Here is a 22,628-nt window from a genome sequence, read left to right as displayed (position 1 = left end):
AAAGTAAATCATCAAAAACAAAACATTTTTGTCCAGTGAAAACCTTATTTATTGGCAATTAGCCTTTCAAATAAACATTTTCACTGCGGTCAAAAAATGGTAAATGGTAAATGGACCTGTACTTGTATAGCGCCTTTCTAGTCTTCCGACCACTCAAAGCACTTTTACACTACGTGCCACATTCACCCTTTCACACACACTCAGTGATGGTAAACATCTAACCATCGAACATAAACTAACATTCATACACACTGATACACGGCATCAGGAACAATTTGGGGTTCAGTATCTTGCTCAAGGATACTTCAACATGTGGCACCACGAGTCAGGGATCGAACCCACAACCTTCTGATTAAGGAACGACCCGCTCTTCCTCTGAGCCACAGCCGCCCCCTTTTATCCGATCATTGTTTTATTTATTCATTCACTTACAGAACTTATAAGTTATACATCGATTTGAAGACCAGAATGGACAATCAGAGCAAGTCGTGTCCATTGAAATGTGACTACTCACCCTTACCCAAACAATCATAATCTAATCTGCATCTGCATTCCCCCCCCCGCCTTTGCCGCTTTTTACCCTCAGTGCGACAAGCGGGGTTCCGCTGGCTGCGCCGATGCTGGCTGCGCCGATGCTGGCTGTGCCGATGCTGGCTGCGCCGCGGCTGCCTGTCTGCGCTCGTACGCCTCCACCCCCCTTTCCCACCTCCCCGTTGCAAGTTGTTTTGAGTTTTATGTTGTAAAGTGTGATCATATGTGCTTATGTTGCTGAAGTCCCACACTGTACTCCCCTACAGGAGCAGAGTCTGGGAGCTGCTTTTTTCTCCTCCCCTCTCCTCTTGTTTTTCTCCCCTCCATTTTCCCCCCACAAGTAATTTCCCCACGGGATTATTAAAGTATATCTGATACTGATTCTGATTCCTTTCCACAGCCCTATACCTAGCAATTAAAAATGTTACAAAATAAACAGTACTCAAACAATTCAACCCATGAAATGAATGCAAAGGATATGACTAAATTAGATTATATTTAGGTAATTCCATAACATCCATTTCAACTCTGCATTTCAGACTGATAACAATAACTAATTATCAATTATCAGTAATCTAGTAATCAGTACCTCTCTCTGCTGGCTGGACTGCGGTTGTCCAGCTGTTTCAGGCTGCTGCTGCCTGGTGTTGTGGCCTGGGAATTTAACCCACAACCTCCACTCTGTCTTCTATTGCTGTGATCAGACAGTCTGCTGTCAGCCTCTGACAGCCACGCCTACACACACAGTAATACACACATTAATACACACAGTAATTTACAGACACATTAATACACACATTAATATTCAGATTTATCTTGGTTGATCAGTTTTCAGTATGGTGCAGTGTGTGTGCATTGTGTTTATATGATATATGCATTTGAGTATATATTTTATTTACCTGGTGCCTCCTTAGCTCGTCCTCCAGTTTCTGCAGACTTTGTTTCACTTCGTCCAGTCGAGGCTCCAAACTACCGGCATCACCCATCTGAGGACTTCGTTCATAAACTTCCCTCATCTTCAACAGAGCATCTCTGAAGCAACACAACAATACAAAACACTTAATACACACTTTCAATCACAATATGGTGATAATGAAAGATGTGATTGCTCTTCAGACATTCAGCCCGTACTCAACAGCTCATATTTTCATTTTGATCCAAAAAAAACCCCAAAACAGTTTGTAACCAACTTTCTACCAAAAGTTCAACAAAAATTCCTTCAAACGGTCAAAACTGAATGTTTGTTTGTTTGTTGTGTTAAGGGGGTTGATTGGTTGATGGAGATAATTCTCCAGTTGCTGTTATTATATACTGTGCAATCTATTGCCCATGTGCAACTGCTGCTACTATTTTGTGTTATTTGTTGTTGTGGATTCTTACTGTTTTTTCTCTTGTACATAGTATTTTTATTATTTTCCCTACTCTGTTTATACTGTTTTTTCTCTATCCACTTTGCTGCTGTTACATTGGAATTTCCCCATAGTGGGACAAATAAAGGAATATCTATCTATCTATTGATATACATAAAGAGCAATGACCCTCCTGTCTGAACTTTGGCCTACGATTCTTTCTCTGATCCCTACGTTAAAGTTTACCTTTTCTCCTGGTTCTGACTTCTGCCCATTTTCTGGAATAAACCATTTCAATTCAATTCAATTCAATTTTATTTGTATAGCGCCAATTCATAACAGAAGTTATCTCAGGACACTTTTCAAATAGAGCAGGTCTAGACCGAACTCTTTAACATTAATTACAGAGACCCAACAGTACCACCATGAGCAAGCACTTGGCGACAAGGGCAAGGAAAAACTGCCTGTTAAAAGGCAGAAACCTAGGACAGATCCTCCGGCTCTAGGTGGGTGGTCGTCTGTCTCGACCAGTTGGGGTGAGAGAGAGAGAGAGAGAGAGAGAGAGAGAGCGACAGACAGACAGACCATGTGAACTTTGATTGCTACCTTGAGTTTATAACTGTTTCTGTGTCGTTCTTGTAGGTTTTCACCTGTTCTGAGAACGAGAACTACTATCTGAGAGAAAGACTTTCCAGATAGATATTGATTAAGGGTGTGACGTTTTACCGATACGAATGGTGTATGCAACTCCATCGGTACACGGACCCCTGGATGGACCTAACTGTACCATTAACCAGTCAATGGTCCAATTCTAAAGTTATAAAATCTGTTAACTAAAGCTTTGCTGCTAACAACGCCTACACTCTCCTGAAAGGTGTGGTATCTGAAGGCTTATAAATTTAAATTACATTTTGTTATAAGTTCAAATGCAATCAAGACGGTCGGACGCAGCATGGCTTAACAGTCACCTGGCGAGACGACATGGTGACACCTGTGCAGGTGAGGAGGAGTATGTAGATGTTAACACAGCTAGCACAGCTAGCAACAACACACAGATATTAAACACTGTCCAAACAAAACTGAGCTCCAACTGGGCGAGGTCTGTCTGTCTGCTGGAAAAGAAACACAATGACTCTGAACTCTGAAATCATACATTTGTCTTCAGTTTTATCCTATAAAGAAACAAATACTTGGGATTCGCTAGTATTTTATAGAATAAATGTATTTGAAGATAAACAATGTCACTTTTATAGAATTGTCTTATTCTAATTTATAAAGTAAAATCACCTGCAAATAAAAGCCAGATACTGTTTACATCAACCAGCTGTGTGTGTGTGTTTGTGTGTGTGTGTGTGTGTTACCTCTGCTCTCTCTCTCTCTGGATCTCCTGGTTGATGTTGTTGATTCGGGTTTGAAGTTTCTTTCGTCTCTGTTCAGGAGGAAGATGACTACAGTCTGCAGGACTGGAGCCCTACACCAAAACAGACATTATTTTATTAAATTATTTTATAGTAAATTACATAAACATCATGTGATTTAATACCTTTATTTTATTATTTTATTTTACCAGTTTGAGTGACAGCTGTCCAATCACAGAGGAGCAGGAAAGAGAAATAAAAAGACAAACATTGAAAACACTGTTTAGGGTAAAAAATATTCACATAAATATGTGTACCTGTGTGTATGTGTGTGTGTGTGTGTGTGTGTGTGTGTGTGTGTTTGTGTACCCCTCTCTTGAGGCTGCGCAGACACTGCTTCCTGGTTCTGGAGCCAGAAGTCATAAGGTCATTCAGCCGCTGTGTAATTGGTTCTCTAGCAGCAGGGGGAGGGGACTGTGGACTGTTGGCTACCCCCCCTGGTGAAGGTGAGGTGGGGGGTGGAGGGGGAGGCTGGCGGGGAGAGGAGAGGAGGGTCAACAGCTGGAGAGGGTGAGAGAGAGAGAGAGAGAGACAGAGAGAGAGAATGAGGGAGACAGAGGGAGGGAGAGAGGCACACAGAGAGAGAGAATGAGGCACAGAGAGAGAGAGAGAGAGAGAGAGAGAGAGAAAATAGAGCAAGAGAAGTGTGGTCAGTACAGCCAGGTGACTCCTCCAGGGGTGTGTGTACCTGTTGTGTGTATGTGTGTGTATTTGTGTACTTTGTTTTTCCGTATGAAGGGCCAAAGCTTCCTGCTGTGTCTCCGCCCCTCAGTACGGTTGTCGAGGTAACTGGACTCAGAGATGCTCCTCCTCATGGTGGCGCTGTAATCCTCAAACTCAACGTCACCTGGAGGGTCGAAGCCGGATTTATACACCTCCACCACCTGCTGGGTGTCCTACACACAGACACACACATAGTGTCCGATCTGACCTTTAACCTTGGATCTTTCACCTTTAGTCTAAAATCATTGTGACATCAGCTGGCAAATGAAATAAATACAGGTAGATGACTTTATATTTAATTAATCATATAGTCATCATATATATGTATAATCTTGTCTCATAGTATTAAAACCATCCATGCAATGCTTTGTCCTTTAAATAAGGATACAAAACATTTTTATATATCTCTGACTTTTGTCCATAGTTTGACTCATACATAAAATGATAAATGCCACCTGTGCGTTGAAGCATAACAAACGGTTGATAATATCATATAAGGGCTGCACATCCTGCCCCATGTGTGAGGGGGTTTCATTGATTAAATGATAGGAAGAGTAAAAAGCAGAAGTTTAGGAGCTGGCAGGCTGAAGTCAGAGCATTTTAATTAAAAGGGCAGAAGGACAGTTTGTGGGGCTTTAATTCAATTCAATTCAATTCAACTTTATTTGTATAGCGCCAATTCATAACAGAACTTATCTCAGAACACTTTTCAAATAGAGCAGGTGTAGACCGAACTCCTTATAACATTATTTACAGAGACCCAACAGTACCACCATGAGCAAGACCTTGGAGACAGCGGCAAGGAAAAACTGCCTGTTAAGAGGCAGAAACCTAGGACAGATCCTTCAGCTCTAGGTGGGTGGTCGTCTGTCTCAACCAGTTGGGGTGAGAGAGAGAGAGAGAGAGAGAGAGAGAGAGACACAGACAGACAGACAGACAGACGCAGAGCAACAACAGTAGCAACAACTACACTAATAGTAGCGACTGATTCAATTCAATTCAATTCAATTCAATTTTATTTGTATAGCGCCAATTCATAACAGAAGTTATCTCAGGACACTTTTCAAATAGAGCAGGTCTAGACCGAACTCTTTATAACATTAATTACAGAGACCCAATAGTACCACCATGAGCAAGCACTGATGATGATGAGGAACATGAAGAAGATGACAACGATAACGATGGGGGACAATGAGCAGTGACAATAGTAATAATAGTAACTGTAGTAATAATAATAACAATAATATCAGTAATATTAGTAATGGCAGTCAAGCAGGACCATGACAGGAGGCTCCACCAGGATCCATGAGAACCTGCAAGACGAGAAAGCACAAGAACTCCGGGAAAGAAATGAAGTTAGTAACATGCATTAATGGGACATGAATGAGTGCAGAAAGAGAGAGGAAGAGAGGAGCTCAGTGCATCATGGGAAATCCCTCCGATAGTCTAGGCCTATAGCAGCATAACTAAGGGATGGTTCAGGACTCACCTGATCCAGCCCTAACTATAAGCTTTATCAAAGAGGAATGTCTTAAGCCTACTCTTAAATGTGGAGAGGGTGTCTGCCTCCAGAACCACAACTGGAAGCTGGTTCCACAGGAGAGGAGCTTGGTAACTGAAGGCTCTAGCTCCTGTTCTACTTTTAGAGACTATAGGAACCACACATAGCCCTGCATTCATAGAATGCAGTGTTCTAGTGTTAACTGTTTGGTAACATACTGGGCATAGATAGTTTCAGATAACACTGTTAACGTCTGAGCAAAGGACTGTATCATTACTCTTAATGTAACCGATGTGTTTTCATTTTGGTTATGACGTTGTTATGCTATGATTAACATAGGTGAAGTAACTGTAGTCTTTGAGACACTGTTAAGATGATGTTAGTTTAAGGTTATCACACAGACATCAGTCATTTCTACTAGTATAGTTGTTGCTATTGTTGTTGTTGTAAAGCACAAGACCATTGTGGCGGTGGGTGTGGTTTGCACTCAGCTGCAGGAGAGAGGGGTTTGGGGAAGGCTTGTGAGAGCAGCACCAGGTGAGGTGATTATCTTAGCTGGTACTCATTGAGTAATCACACTCACCTCTGGGAAGGCAGTAGTGAACTGGATGTGGAGGCCGATACACAGAAGAGACAAGAAGAGCAAACCTTGATGGACTTTTGAACCGGGCTAAGTTGTATTGATAGTGTGTATGGCTGACAAAAAAATAAAGTTGTCTTGATGTTCCGTGTGCTGAGAGAACCCTCGGTAGTAGCGAGACGTGCTACAACCAAATCATTCAACAGTAATCCAGCTGTGACAGAGCTAAAGCTTGTTTAATGACATCTGGCAGCATAACTTTTAAAACACCTCTTACCACTGACACCCCTCTTCCCATTTTATTCACAATGCTATCAATTTGTTTAGACCAAGATCATTTATGATCCAAGGCTCTAGTACTTGTTCAATAAGGATATTGTTGATAATTAACTATGTGAGGGTGGAGAGCCAGTCTACTGCTCCACATTAAGGATGGAACACTCTTGGGTTTCATTAAAGGACTCTGAGGAAAGAGATCTGCTCCTCTGGTTCTTTTAACAAACAGTCTCACAACATCGACATCAAAACCTCCCAAGATGATTTCACCCAACAAGAAGCCAGATTTCAGCCCAGAGGCGACTCACCATCCTGGGCTGGATGCCCTCAGCAGCGTCCATCATGGCATCCAGACAGCGACTCACAACAGGAAGAACTTTCCTCTCAGCTTCCGCTGACGAACGCATCGATTCGCAGATTCTCTCGATCCGCCGCTCCTCCATGTCCTGGATACGCTACAGACACAAATTCATCCACTGATTCACTCTGTTATTGGATTGGTACCAGTGAGTGGTACTTCTGGTGTACCTGGTATATAACTGGTGACAGTGTGTGCTACTGCTGGCTTACCTGGTATATAACTGGTACCAGTGTGTGGTAGTGCTGGTGCTGGTCCTGGTTAAACTGGTTTAAACTGGTCACATAGTCTTTCCTTGACTCTTCAGCAGCTTGTTTTTTCTGTTGAGCTGTCTGACGAGCCTGAAACCCACAAACAGAGGGAAAAAAAACTTTAGTTCAGTCAGGACCACTATTGTCTTTTATTTCCAAATTCAAAATTTGATTTGGCGGTATGGCTCTGTTCTGGGACTTCCTTGCCCTTCCACGTGCATTTGTGGAAAGCTTAAGACAAGGAGAGCAGCAGCAAAGACCCCCCAGGGTACAGAACCCAACTGGTCGAGGCAGATGGCCAACCACCTCTGTCCAAGGTTTCTGCTTCTTAAAAGGAAGTGTTTCCTTGCTGCTGTCTCCAAGGTCTTGCTCATGGTGGGAACTGTTGGGTCTCTGTAAATAATGTTATAAGGAGTTCGGTCTAGACCTGCTCTATTTGAAAAGTGTCCTGAGATAACTTCTGTTATGAATTGGCACTACACAAACACAATTGAATTGAATTGAATTGAATTGAACAGAGCAAGCAATGGCAACAGAAACTACATTGATTAAATCAGATAAAGCATAAAAGGAGGAGCTGGGTTGCAAAACGCTTGCAGAGGAAGCAGCAAAGGTAGGCAGGCTAAAGCAGCTTAAATAAGGTGCCCTGAATGACATTTGCCAATTTGATGCTTGAAGGGTGTTTACAGTCAACTGCGATCAGCTGATGTAGCTTGAATTGAGAGCTGAGCTTGACAACATGGCCTGCCTGAAGTAATGCTGTGCTTAATTTATACACAAATATATTGAACAACAGCTTAGTGATTGACATGTTTCTCATTAGTTTAATCCAGATAATAAATGTTTGTGGTTTCTGTCATAGAATTAGACATACTTCCAGCACTTACTCCCTCTAAAACAAGAAATTGTGTTTTAGCTAGGCTAACCGCATCCTCACTCTGAACACTCTGTACTGAACACACAGACATATTCTGAACTATTCCTTTAATAAAAAACATGGTTTGTACAGTATAGAATGCACTGTTAATATAGCAAACAAAGGGAATAAATACATTGAGTTTACATTTGATGTATGAAAGGACCTTACCTTCAATGAGCAGCGCTAAGGGACAGACAGACCGTCAGACAGAGAAAAAAAGACAGTCAGACATTTAAACCAAAGCATAAATTTAGCTCTGATGAATTGTTGATCAATCACAAGAAAGTTGTTGATCCATTCTTACTTGGAGTCAGCTGACTCTCAGTTACACACATTACTCTGAGCTAACAACTAAGCTAACAATTCTCTATATAAGCTGACAAGGTGATCTAACAATTATCCATTAGCTAATAAGCTAACATATTAATCATTGTTACACACTCGACTGTATGTATACAGTCTGTATACTGTATACTATTTATATTTAGCCACCTTCTCTCCATCCGTCTTGTTGTCAAGGTCAATTCTGTCAGAGACGTGTTGAGCTCGCTCCGCCTCCTTACAGTCACGTTCAAACCGACGTTTACTCTGAACAAGTAAACAGCAAGTAAATAAAAACATCATCATCGAAGTGTAAAACATATTAAGTTTTGAACATATTTTAACTGGTCATTGAAATCAAAACTTTACTTTGTTTTTTCATTTTAATTCTGGGGTCAGGTGTGTTGGGTGGAGAGGAGTGTTGTTGGGTGGGGGTCAGGGGTCACTTACAGACTCCAGTTGTTTCCAGGAGCCCTCAATGTGCTGTTGAGCGCGGCGGCCATCTTGGAAATGCTGCAATAAAAATATAAACTGTGATGAATTTAATTCAATGTTAATTTGTTAGTTAGTTTATTGTGTGTTTATTTGTTTACTCACAGTCTTCCTCTCAGTCTTCAGTTCCTGTGTGTATCGTGTCAGCTCACATACGATCTGTGAGTTCAAGTTTTCAGCAAGTTCTTCTCTCTGAACCGAAAGTTCATTCAGCTGCCGGAGAGTCGCAGCAAATGCCAAACACCAGGTGTACCTGTAACAACCAATCAGATAGTGTGAGAGACAGTGTGAGACAGTGTAAGACAATGAGAGACAGTGTGAGGCAGTGTGACACAGTGTGACACAGTGAGAGACAATGTGAGGCAGTGTGAGGCAGTGTGAGACACTGAGAAACAGTGTGACCCAGTGAGGGACACTGAGAAACACTGAGAAACAGTGTGAGGCAGTGAGAGACAGTGTGAGACAGTGAGAGACATTGCGGAATGTTTTTGTATACAGAAGTCATGTTTAAGGCTTGCTGCTAAACAAAATGCTTGTTTTCGGTCCAAAAATTGGATAAACTGACTTTTTATGAGGAAAATGCAAAAGGAGTGACCACAATACACCAGAAGAGAGAAAAAGAGGAAAAAGAAGGAGAAAGAAAGAGAAAGAAGGAAAAAAGATACAGTTGGAAGAAGGAGCTCAGAAAACAGAGCTCAGAAAAAGAGCATCAAGCTGAAGAGAAACAAACAAGGAGAAAATAAAAAACAAACAAAGAAGTGGACAGGGGAGACTAAAGCAAGTAACAGCAAACTACTGGACACTGACATCCGTAAGTTTTTGCATTTATTACTATAAAACAAGTCCCAACTGAAACACTCAAGCTAATAAACACTAATCTAAACACTCGGAGTTACTCCTTCTTTTAGCAACTTTTCGCTATTTTCAAAAGTTTTTCATACACACTAGCTTCATTTGCATTAGCAGTTAGCTATGGCTTCTTCCTCTTCCTCTCCTCTGTCCTGCTCAGTGTGTCAGATGTTCAGTTATTCCTCTGCCTCCTTTAATGATAATGGTACATGTATTAAGTGTAGTTTATTTACTGCGCTGGAGGCGAGGCTTAGTGAGTTAGAGGAACGGTGCTGCACCACAGAGTTATCTTTAGCCGCTATAGTTAGCCAGCCCCCAGTAGCCGGCGCGGTCCGACCGAAGGTAGCTTCTGCTAGCCGTCCTCCGGTAGTTCCCCCGGTAGTTCCCCCGGTAGATCCCGAGCAGCCGGGAAAACAGGGAGGCTGGGTGACTGAGCGAAGGAAGACTAGAACGGCGAAGCCCACAGGTCACCACCAACCCCTTCACGTTTCTAATACATTTTCCCCACTCAGCGATACACCCGCTGAGGAACCAACTCTGATAATTGGCAGCTCCATAGTCAGAAACGTGAAGTTAGTGAAGGCAGCGGCAATAGTTAAATGTATCCCTGGGGCCAGAGCGGGCGACATTGAATCCTATTTAAAACTGCTGGCTAAACCTAATCGTAAATATGGTAAGATTGTTATCCACGTCGGCAGTAATGACACCCGTTTACGCTAATCGGAGGTCACCAAAATTAATGTGGAGTCGGTGTGTAATTATGCTAAAACTATGTCGGACTCCGTAGTTTTCTCTGGACCCCTCCCCAATGTGACCAGTGATGACATGTATAGCCGCATGTCGTCATTCCACCGCTGGCTGTCGAGGTGGTGTCCAGAAAAAGATGTGGGCTTCATTGATAACTGGAAGCCTTTTTGGGGAAAACCTGGTCTGATTAGGAGAGACGGCATCCATCCCACTTTGGATGGAGCGGCTCTCTTATCTAGAAATATGGCAAAGTTTATTTCTAAAACCTGACAGTCCAGAGTTGGGACCAGGAAGCAGAGCTGCTGTCTTACACACTTCTCTGCTCTTTCTTTAGAACAGTCACCCACCCAAAACCCCAGAGACTGTGTGTGTCCCCCGACCACCTAAATTATTTAAAGAAATAAAAACAAGAGGAGTTCAACATAAAAATCTAATAAAAATTAAAACCAACTCCTCAGTAGCACAAAATAAGAGAATGAAATGTGGGCTGTTAAATATCAGGTCTCTGTCTTCAAAAGCTGTTTTAGTGAATGAATTAATATCAGATTATGATATTGGTTTACTTTGTCTTACTGAGACCTGGTTGTCCCACGAGGAGTATGTTAGCCTAAATGAATCCACCCCTCCCCCAATCATATTAATACGATAGTGCTGCAGGCTCACTACGAAGAACATTAGACTCTATCGCTCCTATAAAAAGGAAATTATTAAAACATAGGAGACTAGCACCGTGGTACAACCACCAAACCCGCCAGTTAAAGCAAGTAGCTAGGAAATCTGAAAGGAAATGGCGCTCTTCCAAATTATCAGAATATCGCTCAATTTGGCAAGATAATCTTAAAACTTATAGAAAGGCCCTCCGTAATGCCAGAGGAGCCTATTACTCAGCACTAATAGAAGAAAATAAGATTAACCCTAGGTTCCTCTTCAGCACTGTAGACAGGCTGACAGAGAGTCACAGCTCTATTGAGCCACATATCCCCATAAACTTAAGTAGCAACGACTTTATGAGCTTCTTCTATAATAAAATTATTTCTATTAGAGAGAAAATTAATCACCAACTGCCATCAACAGTTATCAGTGGCTCTCCAAGTTCAGGGACTATTGCTAATGTAAACTTAGATATATATTTAGACTGTTTTTCCGCTATCGATCTTCATCAGTTAACTTCAATAATTTCTTCATTGAAGCCATCAACCTGTCTATTAGACCCGATCCCAACTAGACTGCTTAAAGAAGTTGTTCCCTTAATTGGCACTTCTTTACTGGATATGATTAATCTCTCTTTATTATCAGGATATGTACCACAGTCCTTTAAAGTAGCTGTAATTAAACCCCTTCTTAAAAAGCCCACTCTTGACCCAGGGGTTTAAGCTAACTATAGACCAATCTCTAACCTCCCCTTCCTCTCTAAGATTCTGGAGAAGGTAGTCGCCAAAGAGTTGTGTGACTTTCTACATAACAATAGTTTATTTAAGGATTTTCAGTCAGGATTTAGAGTTCATCATAGCACAGAGACAGCTCTGGTTAAAGTTAATAATGACCTTCTGATTGCTTCTGACAATGGACTTGTCTCTGTACTTGTATTATTAGATCTTAGTGCTGCATTTGACACCATTGACCATAATATTCTTTTACAGAGACTTGAGCATCAAATTGGCATTAAAGGAACCGCACTAAGCTGGTTTAAGTCATATTTATCAGATCGCTCGCAGTTTGTACATGTTAACGATGAATCTTCATAAATACTACAGTTAGTCATGGAGTTCCACAAGGTTCTGTACTTGGACCAATACCAATTACTTTATATATGCTCCGTGTAGGCACCATTATTAGGAATCACTCCATTAACTTTCACTGTTATGCAGATGATACGCAGTTATATCTATCGATCAAGCCCGATGAAATAAATCAATTATCTAAATTACAAACTTGTCTTAAGGACATAAAAGCCTGGATGAGCTGCAATTTTCTGATGTTAATCTCAGAAAAAAACGAAATTCTTGTTCTTGGCTCCAAAAACTTTAGAGACTCACTGTCTAAACATATAGTTACTCTAGATGGCATTACCTTGGCCTCTAGCACCACTGTCAGGAATCTTGGAGTTATCTTTGATCAGGATTTGTCTTTTAACTCCCACATGAAGCACACCTCTAGGACTGCCTTCTTTCATTTACATAATATTACAAAAATTAGACACATACTATCACAGACAGATGCAGAAAAACTAATCCATGCATTTGTTACTTCTAGGCTGGATTACTGCAACTCTTTATTATCAGGTTGCCCCGATAAGTCCATTAAAACGCTCCAATTAATTATAAACGCTGCAGCACGAGTATTGACAGGAACTAGAAAAAGAGATCACATCTCCCTGTACTAGCTTCTCTGCACTGGCTCCCTGTAAAATTTAGAATAGAATTTAAAAATCTCCTCCTCACCTATAAAGCTCTTCATGGTCAGGCCCCTTCATATCTTAATGAGCTCATAGTACCCTATTACCCCACTAGAACACTAAGTTCTCTGAATGCTGGGCTACTTGTGGTTCCTATAGTCTCTAAAAGTAGAACAGGAGCCAGAGCCTTCAGTTACCAAGCTCCTCTCCTGTGGAACCAGCTTCCATTCAAGAGTAGGCTTAAGACATTCCTCTTAGACAAAGCTTATTCATAGATGCCACCTACGTCACTATCAAATAGAACGCCGCCATATTGACGACCGATGCTGACACTGATCTTCCCCTGCTACAGCACTCTGAGGCCCTGGACATCATAAGAGAACACTTCTCCCAGATGGAAATAGAACTGGTTCAGATCAGAGAGCAGCTAGACCAACAGCAGCCTACTTCTCCTACTGTCAGTGACTTCCAGGCCAAGAAAGAACAGAACAATGTCAACTCACAGCTGAGAGAGCTTCAACAAGAACTAGCTCGTCAGAGAAGACAGCTGGATCATCTCAGTGAGGAGGTGAAGGAACTTAGGAAGGACAGAGACAACTGCAGAACTGAGTTGGCTACTCTGAGAGAAGAGCTACATGAGAGAGACAGAACAGGGCTCAGTCTACAAGCCAGACTGAACTCCACACAACCCCCTGTGCTCACCTTTCAGACCCAGACCACATCCAGCCAAACTCCCACTACACGTGCTGAAGTACAACAGGGCCCTTTCCTTGAGGACTCACCCCCCCTCACCCAGCCTGGTGTAGACTCTAATCCCCCCCGTATCAACCAGCTGCCTCCATACACACATCCCAAGCCAAGACGCCAGTCACACCCCTGCACCTGTCCAAAGCCCGACCTCTAGCCAGCCTCCAACTAGGAGCTCCAGACCTGAAACCACCACCGCAGCTCCACATCCAGACCTGACAGCTGAACAATAACCCAAGGCAGAGATTCAGGAGCCATGATTATATGGTGTAAATCAGAACTGAGCCAGTCGATCACAGTTATTAAAAAAGAAGAATTTTATATATGGTTGATAATTAACAAAAAGATTATTTGTGCTGAGCAACATGTCTACATGTGTGCCATCTATATACCTCCATCAGAATCCCCCTACTACAACCCAGATATTTTCCCTTTTCTTGAGGAGGAAATTAACCATTATAAAACCACGGGAAATGTATTACTTTGTGGGGACTTGAACGCTCGAACAGGGGAAAGAGCTGACACTATGAACACCTAGGGAGACAGTTACCTGGAAGCACCTGCTTCCCCCTCCCTGAATGTCCTACTAGAAAGAGCTTTGACAAGCTTACTAATACAAGCGGTATGCAGCTTTTACAGCTCTGCCGTACACTGGGTCTGTACACAGTCAATTGCAGGCTACGAGGGGACTCTCTGGGTCGCTACACTTACAGCTCAGCTCTTGGCAGTAGTACGGTAGATTATTTCATTACAGATCTAGATCCAATGTCTCTAAGAGCTTTCACAGTCAGCCCCCTCACACCCCTCTCAGACCACAGCAAAATCACAATCTATCTGAAAAGGGCCCAGTCTAACTCTGGAGCCCCTAGTGCCTGTGAACTGTTTAACAGCACATACTCATACAGATGGACCCCTGACAGCATGGGGGCGTACCAAAAGGCACTGGAAAATCAAAACATATATGATTTAACTCATTTATTTCTAACTGAAACATTGCCCCATAATAATTCTGGTGTAAATTCTGCTGTAGACAAAATCAATTACATTTTTCATCATTTGGCTCTATTGTCTAATTTGAAAGCCTCCAAACCAAAATCTCAACAAATGAACAATAACAAATGGTTTGACACTGAATGCAAAAACTTTAAGGAAATTATCAAATGAAAAGCATAGAGACCTAGATAACCACAACATACGCTGTCAATATGAGGCCACTCTGAAACAATACAAGTACACCCAAAAAACAAAGAAAGAACAACACAGCAAGAACCAGTTCTGTGAAATTGAGGAATCCCTCAAATCCAACCAGTTCTGGGAGAAATGGAACAACCTAAACAAAACCCAGCAGACATACAATCACAAAGCCCTAACATACCGGGAGCTGAAACCAGAGAAGAGTCCCCTCAGCCAGCTGGTCCTGAGGCTCTCTGCAGTAACATGTCCCCAACAGCCTCAGGACAGCAACACCAACTCAATCAGACCAAACCAAATTTCAACAAGCAAAAAGAAAAACCTATTGAATACTGGAAAGAAACGACCAAAACACAAAGTAAATTACAATGTTATCTGACCCTAAAAAGAGGATTCAAACTGGCAAATTACCTGACCACAATAAAATGTCCTAAATTAAGAAAAATGTTGACAGCATATAGACTGAGTGAACACAGCCTGAAAAGGGTCGCCACAGACAGAACTGGCTACCAGAAAAGGAGAGACTCTGCTCCCAGTGTGACAGAGGACAGGTAGAGACAGAGATGCACTTTCTAACCTCATGCCCTAAATTCAAAACTTTAAGAGAAAAACAATTCCCAAACATTTCCCAAATATACCCCGAATTCGAATTATTATCAGACACACAGAAACTCCCCTATTTACTGGGAGAAATGCCCAAAAGTCAAATTATTGCAGCAAAATATGTCTCCTCATGCCACGAACTGAGGACAACCAGTGGAAACTCAGATAAATGTATAAAATAATTGATTGTTTTAGTTGTTGTTGTTGTTTTTTTAAATATATATATATATATACACATACATACATACATACATACACACACACACACACACACACACACACACACACACACACACACACACATTCACTCAGTGATGGTAAACATCTAACCATCGAACAGAAACTAACATTCATACACATTCACACACTGATACACTGCATCAGGAGCAATTTGGGGTTCAGTATCTTGCTCAAGGATACTAATTACTTATTGACCGAGATTGATCGATTGTGACTGTGATTGTAATTGAGTAAATCATAGTTACAGTATTACCAACAGTATAGATTATGATTAATTTATTGTAAAAAATATTTTCCTTAATTGTTACTATTATTATTTTTAATTCCAAACGCTTGCTTTGGCAATATGTACAGTGTTACGTCATGCCAATAAAGCCATTTGAATTGTGAAATTGTGAGAGACAGTGAGAAACACTGAGAAACAGTGTGAGACAGTGTGAGACAGTGTGAGGTAGTGAGAGACAGTGTGAGACAGTGTGAGGTAGTGAGAGACAGTGTGAGGCAGTGTGAGACAGTGAGAGACAGTGAGAGACAGTGTGAGACAGTGAGAGACAGTGAGAGACACAGTGTGAGACAGTGAGAGACACAGTGTGAGACAGAGACAGTGCAAGACAGTTAGAGACAGTGAGACACAGTGAAATAATAATGTGTTACACTGTAAGAGTGAGACCAAGCTCCTCTCCTGTGGAATCAGCTTCCAGTTGTGGTTCGGGAGGCAGACACCCTCACCACATTCAAGAGTAGGCTTAAGACATTCCTCTTTGATAAAGCTTATAGTTAGGGCTGGATCAGGTGAGTCCTGAACCATCCCTTAGTTATGCTGCTATAGGCCTATCGGGGGATTTCCCATGGTGCACTGAGCTCCTCTCTTCCTCTCTCTTTCTGCACTCATTCATGTTCCATTAAAGCATGTTACTAACTTCACTTCTTCCTCGGAGTTCTTGTGCTTTCTCGTCTCGCAGGTTCTTGTCGATCCTGGTGGAGCCTCCTGCCGTGGTCCTGCTAGATTGCCATTACCAATACTGTTGTTGCTGTGCACCAGTCTGTCTGTCTGTCTGTCTCTCTCTCTCTCTCTCTCTGTCTCTCTCTCTCTCACCCCAACTGGTCGAGACAGACGACCACCCACCTAGAGCCAAAGGATCTGTCCTAGGTTTCTGCCTTTTAACAGGCAGTTTTTCCTTACCCTTGTCGCCAAGTGCTTGCTCATGGTGGTACTGTTGGGTCTCTGTAATTAATGTTATAAAGAGTTCGGTCTTGACCTGCTCTGAAATATATATTCAATATATGGCTCTGACTGGACAGAGAGTCTACAGCTTGCATGCAGATGTGGTGAGAAAATTTGTTTAATTTATTGAAACAGTGCAAACTCTAGCTTACAAGCCTTTGAAAAGTAAATAAAGTGCAGTATTACAATGAACAATGGAGAGTTAAAAAGTGCAGCAAGTGGCCTGTTCTGAACAGATTCTTTGACAGCTTTTTTAGCTCGACACTGGAGATATGAGGTTGCTTTCCTTATTCTTTTTAAACCCAAAGTGCTCCCACACATCTGCTTTTAAGCATGAAGGTGCTGGATTTATATTCGCCGCCATTCTCTTGAATCTCCTCGCTCTGACTGTGTAAACAGGAAGAGGAAGACGTCTGCGTCTGTGTAAAGCAGTAATCCTCACTATTTTTTTCACAAGAGCCACATTGGCAGAGCAAAATCAAGGGGAGAGCCACTTTTACGACAACATACCAAGTCACCTTTGCAAATGTGCATTTCTACATATAAATTGGACATCCAACAAAAAAAGAAACAACACAGCCAATACATTTTCAATTAAGAACAAATAAGAATTTGTCTATCCACTTCTCTTGAAATTTCCTGTGCTCGTCTTGTATGCCTCGTACCTTTCGTTTTTTACTGGGAACAAATGACGTTTGCCCGCTCGTCCCCTCTCCGGCGTCTTCATGTTGATTTTCGCTGCTTCCTCAGACTCTTTTTCCTCACTATTCGTTTCAATGCTGTGTGTCTGTCCATCTGGTTTTTGCCCTTTTTTTTATTAGAAATCTATCCATTTTGTGCCTGCATCTCATGCTGGCCAGCAGAGCTAACATAACCTGGCTGCAAGCGTGCACTGCAGTCAAGTGTAAACAATGCCATAAGCGGGCTGCGTTGCCAGGTTTGACAGTGCCCCCTTTAGGAAACACCATTAATAAAGGTGAAAGGAGAAGTATAATGCAGTGCAGTGTTCACTGTATATTTATGTAGCACATTTGAAAAAATGTATTGGCTGTGTTACCATATTGTTATAAGCTAACATGCAAGCCACCAATCAAAGCTTGACGAGCCGCGTGTGGCTGGCGAGCCGCACAATGAGTATCTCTGGTGTAAAGGGAGTATCTAGAAGGGTAACTTGCTAGAAATGCTCTACAGCGAAACTAGCGGCTGGCTGACCTAATCGTTCTTCCTGCAAAGCGAACGGGGGGAAATGGGCAGCGAGCAGAGTGCCAGGCGGAATACGGGGGATTGGAATGGGACTTAATGTATCGATACTCGCGGCTGAAAAAAAAAACCACTTTCTGAAAAGAACTTCACTGACTGAAACATAAAACTGAAACATGCTGACTGACCTGCTCTCATCCTCTCTGCTTCTCTTAGGATGATACTTCTTAGACAGACTCCTGCAGACAGTTGGAGAGAGAGACAGTCAGGTAGATCTCATCAGTGCTGTCAGATATTAATAACATCTCATAGTGCTTGTTTCCAGAATCAATTCAATGAACAGCTAAAACAACAGATCAGAACCTGTTTGTAATGAAGTTAATGTGTAGAGCTTTTTCTAAAGTTGATATGAAATTTGTCTCAATTATTTAACAAATTCCTCCCGAGGATCAATAAAATATTTCTGATTCTGATCAGGAGAACTTCCAGTTCACTTTCAGGTGACATGCAGGTGATATAGATGTGACGTACAGGTGATATAGATGTGACGTACAGGTGATATAGATGTGACGTACAGGTGACATATAGGTGATGTACAGGTGATGTACGAGTGACGTACAGGTGACGTACAGGTGACATACAAGTGATATAGATGTGACGTACAGGTGATATAGATGTGACGTACAGGTGACATATAGGTGATGTACGGGTGACGTACAGGTGACGTACAGGTGACATACAGGTGATATAGATGTGACGTGCAGGTGACATACAGGTGACGTATAGGTGATGTACAGGTGGTGCTGGTACCTGATCTGTTTGGCGTAGCTCAGCTCGATGTCGGCTCTCTCTTTAATGAACTTTGTGTATCTCTCCAGGAAGTCGATCCCCCAGCTTGTGTGTTTCTCCAGGTTATCAAACTGATCCTGAAACAGAACAAGAGTTCACTGACACTTCCTGGACTACAGCAGTGGACGAGGATCCTGGACTGTTTTCAGGACTGCTACCAACAGTGAGTACTGTTGGGGACCAACAACCCAGGTTCTGTCTGGCAGGAGAGATCAGGACTCAGATCTACAGACAGGCAGCAGAGAACAGACAGACAGCAGAGAGCAGACAGATAGACAGACAGCAGTGCTGTGGACAAAGCAGGCAGAAGTATCGCTGTTCTACTTTTAAGTTTTCAACTCAAGTACAGTGTTCTACTCGGTCTGTCTGCTCTCTGCTGTCTGCTCCCTCTTTATAACATTAACAATATTATGACAGAATTATTTTCCAACACTTCATGTAATCAGTAATTCAGTTCATGTAAGCCTACAGACACTCCTCTTTTGAGGGTCTCGCCACTATTACAGCAAACTATCCAGACTGGAGATAAAACTAATTGTAGTCCGCACTTATCACAAAGTGTTGAATATAAAGATTCTTTAATGAAATTGGTTAAGAAATTAAAACGTTTGACTATCTTTCCATCCACCCTGAAGCACTGAGCTGATTAGCTGTCTCCAGTGTTCCCAAAACAGCCGAGGGCCAGAGGATTCAACAACTACAGACCCCTGACCTCTGTTGTCATGAAGTCATTTGACTGACCCACTATTGGACCCTCAGCACCAGATCCCCCCAAAAGCTGTCCTTGTTTGCTCTTCTCTCTGTACACCAACAGCTGCACCTCCAGTCATCAGTCTGTCATAAACCTGAAGGTCACAGACGACACCACTCTCACTGAGTTCATACAGGAGGAGACCAGCTGGTGACCTGGTGCAGCCGGAACAACCTGAAGCTCTAAAGACATTACCCTGTGTGACTCCCCAGTTGACTCTGTGGGGTCTTCTGCTTCCTGGGTAGCATCATCAACATTACCAAGCTCCTCTCCTGTGGAACCAATTTCCAGTTGTGGTTCGGGAGGCAGACACCCTCTCCACATTCAAGAGTAGGCTTAAGACATTCCTCTTTGATAAAGCTTATAGTTAGGGCTGGATCAGGTGAGTCCTGAACCATCCCTTAGTTATGCTGCTATAGGCCTAGACTATCGGGGGATTTCCCATGGTGCACTGAGCTCCTCTCTTCCTCTCTCTTTCTGCACTCATTCATGTTCCATTAATGCATGTTACTAACTTCACTTCTTCCTCGGAGTTCTTGTGCTTTCTCGTCTCGCAGGTTCTTGTCGATCCTGGTGGAGCCTCCTGCCATGGTCCTGCTAGATTGCCATTGCCAATACTGTTGTTGCTGTGCACCTGTCGGTCTGTCTGTCTCTCGCTCTCTGCCTCTCTCTCTCTCTCTCTCTCTCTCACCCCAACTGGTCGAGACAGACCACCCACCTAGAACCGGAGGATCTGTCCTAGGTTTCTGCCTTTTAACAGGCAGGTTTCCCTTGCCCTTGTCTCCAAGGTCTTGCTCATGGTGGTACTGTTGGGTCTCTGTAATTAATGTTTTAAAGAGTTCGGTCTAGACCTGCTCTATTTGAAAAGTGTCATGAGATAACTTCTGTTATGAATTGGCGCTATACAAATAAAATTGAATTGAATTTAATTTAATTTAATCACCCAGGACCATAAATTCCCAACAAAGCTAAACAGAGGATGGACTTCCTGAAACTTCAATAAAAATGATTGCTGCCCCCTAATCGTCTGAACCATCAGTCCCCGTTAAACTGCATTCAGGAGCTGCTGCCCTTGTTTCAGGGACTAAAGTATCAGAGGATTGTTGCAACACAGACGTTTTCTCTTAAAACAAAGTCTCTAACCGCTGCTACATGCTAACTATACTAGCTGCTATTAGCTAGTTAGTGGTCCTATTAGCTGTCTTTACTCGGACTGGGAGCTGGAAGGACAGGAAGAGTTTAAACACTACTAGAGGAGGAGCAGAGGGACCCAGCGGGGAACTGACAGGAGAGCCACTTAATTAGTCAGTAACTGTTTTAATACTGTTTGATGTATTTTTTGAGTTTTTATTGCCTTTATTCGATAGTGACAGCTAAGATAGAAAGGAAAAGGGGGCAGAGAGAAGGGATGCAGCAAGGGCTCAGCGTTGGTACATGTGGCAGCAGCGCTACCAGGTGATCTTACCGGGCAGCCCTATTAGTCAGTAACTGTTAATGTATCCATCATTCATTGTATCGATCAGTCCTCCAGGATTTGTTTCAGTGAAGGTGGAAGTTATTTATTCTCTGTGTTGAACAACCAGACTGTTTGATGACATTAACTTGATGTTCAGTCTCCTTGCTGGTTGTTCTGACACATTTGCAATCATTAACACTGTTTCTGTTAGCATTTAACAGGCTGCTGTTCACACATGCACGTTATAATCAATACAGTAATATCAGAAACGATCGACTACTAGACTAGGAATATCTTTATTCAGGGGCAGCACTACTTTTTATTAATACTTACACACTGTTTCATTTCCCACGTCTTATCAAATTAATATTTTATTGACCCTGAATTGAACTGAATTTAATTGAATTTAATTAACCCACTGACAGTACAATCAGTCCAAATGTAAACATAAAAATCCCACAATGGGACAAATACACTCCCCAACCAAAATTTAAAAAAAAACCAAACAACATCCATTAGTGCCAACCACTGCACATTTATAACAGACTACAATCCTCATATCTGAGCAATTTAGTTAGCAGCAGGTAGCAGCTGTTAGCAGCAGGCTAAGATGCCAAGATGGCAGCACGTTTTTCTACCTGTCTAACTATCCGTTTCTGTGTGTGACATCAATTATTCAGTTCATTCCTGCATTCTGCTCAAATAATACTACCACTTTACACCCATATCAGATCATACCTGAATCTTACATGAAGTGTGGACCACTTTTTGCTGATGCTGGAGGACTGATAGCTCCGTGTATGGACTGTATGGATATCTCTGCAACATACTGGGGAATGTGTGCCTCTGGCTGTGCGCTGGGCAACAAAACACCACCCCTCCCCTCTGTCTTTCTGGATTTGGCCCATCTAATCAGTGTCAACATGCTCCTATAAAAAAAAAGTAGAATCAAAAACCGCTATAGCCACTGGTTTAGTTCCGATCTGTTTGGGCTCATCCATCAAAACCACCTGCTCTGGCATAAAGCAAAGTACTCCAACTACCGGACTGGCAGTCCTTTAAGTAAATAAGGAACAAATGCGCCCAGTCAATCATGAAAGCAAAATCCAGTTACTATAAACAACAATTCCTCAAGAGCAGCGTTGACCATAGTCAGTTTAAAAAAAAAATTTTTTTAAATCATTGTATCTGTTACCGACTGCAATCAAAACAGAAGACATTGTTACATCACATAAAGTGTAAAGGTACACCATTTCAATAAGCATTTTGTTTAGGCTGGTCATCTATTTGTTGCTGCCACACCCACTCCTATTGTCAACCCTGCTGATTCAGTCCCTAGCGCCGGTCCTCTCGACCAAAGCAACCTTCACTTCTCCTTTCAGCCAGTAGAGGAGAATGAGGTGCTTGGGGAGTTGCTCAAACTGGTTTATAATAAGTCGGCTTGACTGGATGACCCAGACCTCTTCTTTGCGCTATTGACAGAAAATAATATTGTTCTAGGTCTAACCCGCTTCACAATATTCATAAATAATGTTGTTCGTGCTGCTGGCCATTCTAACATCTACCTGTATGCTGACAACACCCTGTTGTCTACATCCAGCCCCTCCGTGAACACTGCCTTGTCTTCCCTGCAACTCAGCTTCAGTATTCAGATCA

The 22,628-nt window shown here is 42.3% G+C and overlaps 3 protein-coding genes across 5 annotated transcripts in view; 2 read left to right on the top strand and 1 right to left on the bottom strand.

The window, feature by feature from the left end:
- The window catches only part of LOC127355790 (uncharacterized), a 70,535-nt gene that overhangs the window by 13,054 nt on the left and 34,853 nt on the right, over positions 1-22,628 (top strand). Inside the window, exon 1 of one of the 2 annotated variants that reach the window (XM_051387005.1) lies at positions 10,682-10,816. The exons of the other annotated variant lie outside the window; for it this stretch is intronic. The gene's annotated coding sequence lies outside the window, so the exon portion shown is untranslated. Of the gene's footprint in view, positions 1-10,681; positions 10,817-22,628 lie in introns of those variants that run through there. 2 annotated transcript variants of the gene reach the window in all.
- LOC127356796 (uncharacterized) overlaps positions 1-22,628 on the top strand; it is a 281,317-nt gene that overhangs the window by 246,342 nt on the left and 12,347 nt on the right. The window lies entirely within an intron of this gene.
- Positions 1-22,628, bottom strand: part of LOC127355749 (formin-binding protein 1-like) — a 30,170-nt gene that overhangs the window by 5,591 nt on the left and 1,951 nt on the right. Inside the window, exons 2-15 of one of the 2 annotated variants that reach the window (XM_051386883.1) lie at positions 18,727-18,842; positions 18,105-18,155; positions 8,825-8,972; positions 8,678-8,740; positions 8,399-8,494; positions 8,075-8,089; positions 6,949-7,077; positions 6,687-6,833; positions 4,018-4,194; positions 3,608-3,799; positions 3,448-3,462; positions 3,242-3,351; positions 1,431-1,563; positions 1,121-1,266 (exon numbers count right to left, since the gene is read on the bottom strand). In XM_051386883.1, coding sequence (XP_051242843.1) covers positions 1,121-1,266; positions 1,431-1,563; positions 3,242-3,351; positions 3,448-3,462; positions 3,608-3,799; positions 4,018-4,194; positions 6,687-6,833; positions 6,949-7,077; positions 8,075-8,089; positions 8,399-8,494; positions 8,678-8,740; positions 8,825-8,972; positions 18,105-18,155; positions 18,727-18,842 — 1,538 coding nt within the window. The remainder of the gene's footprint in view (positions 1-1,120; positions 1,267-1,430; positions 1,564-3,241; positions 3,352-3,447; positions 3,463-3,607; positions 3,800-4,017; positions 4,195-6,686; positions 6,834-6,948; positions 7,078-8,074; positions 8,090-8,398; positions 8,495-8,677; positions 8,741-8,824; positions 8,973-18,104; positions 18,156-18,726; positions 18,843-22,628) is intronic. The other variant, XM_051386884.1, reaches the window with a different exon arrangement.

Source organism: Dicentrarchus labrax, unplaced genomic scaffold, assembly GCF_905237075.1.
Source record: "Dicentrarchus labrax unplaced genomic scaffold, dlabrax2021, whole genome shotgun sequence".
Lineage (NCBI taxonomy): Eukaryota > Metazoa > Chordata > Actinopteri > Moronidae > Dicentrarchus > Dicentrarchus labrax.
Note: the sequence above shows the minus strand (reverse complement) of the source record. Positions and strands in the feature narration are given on the sequence as shown.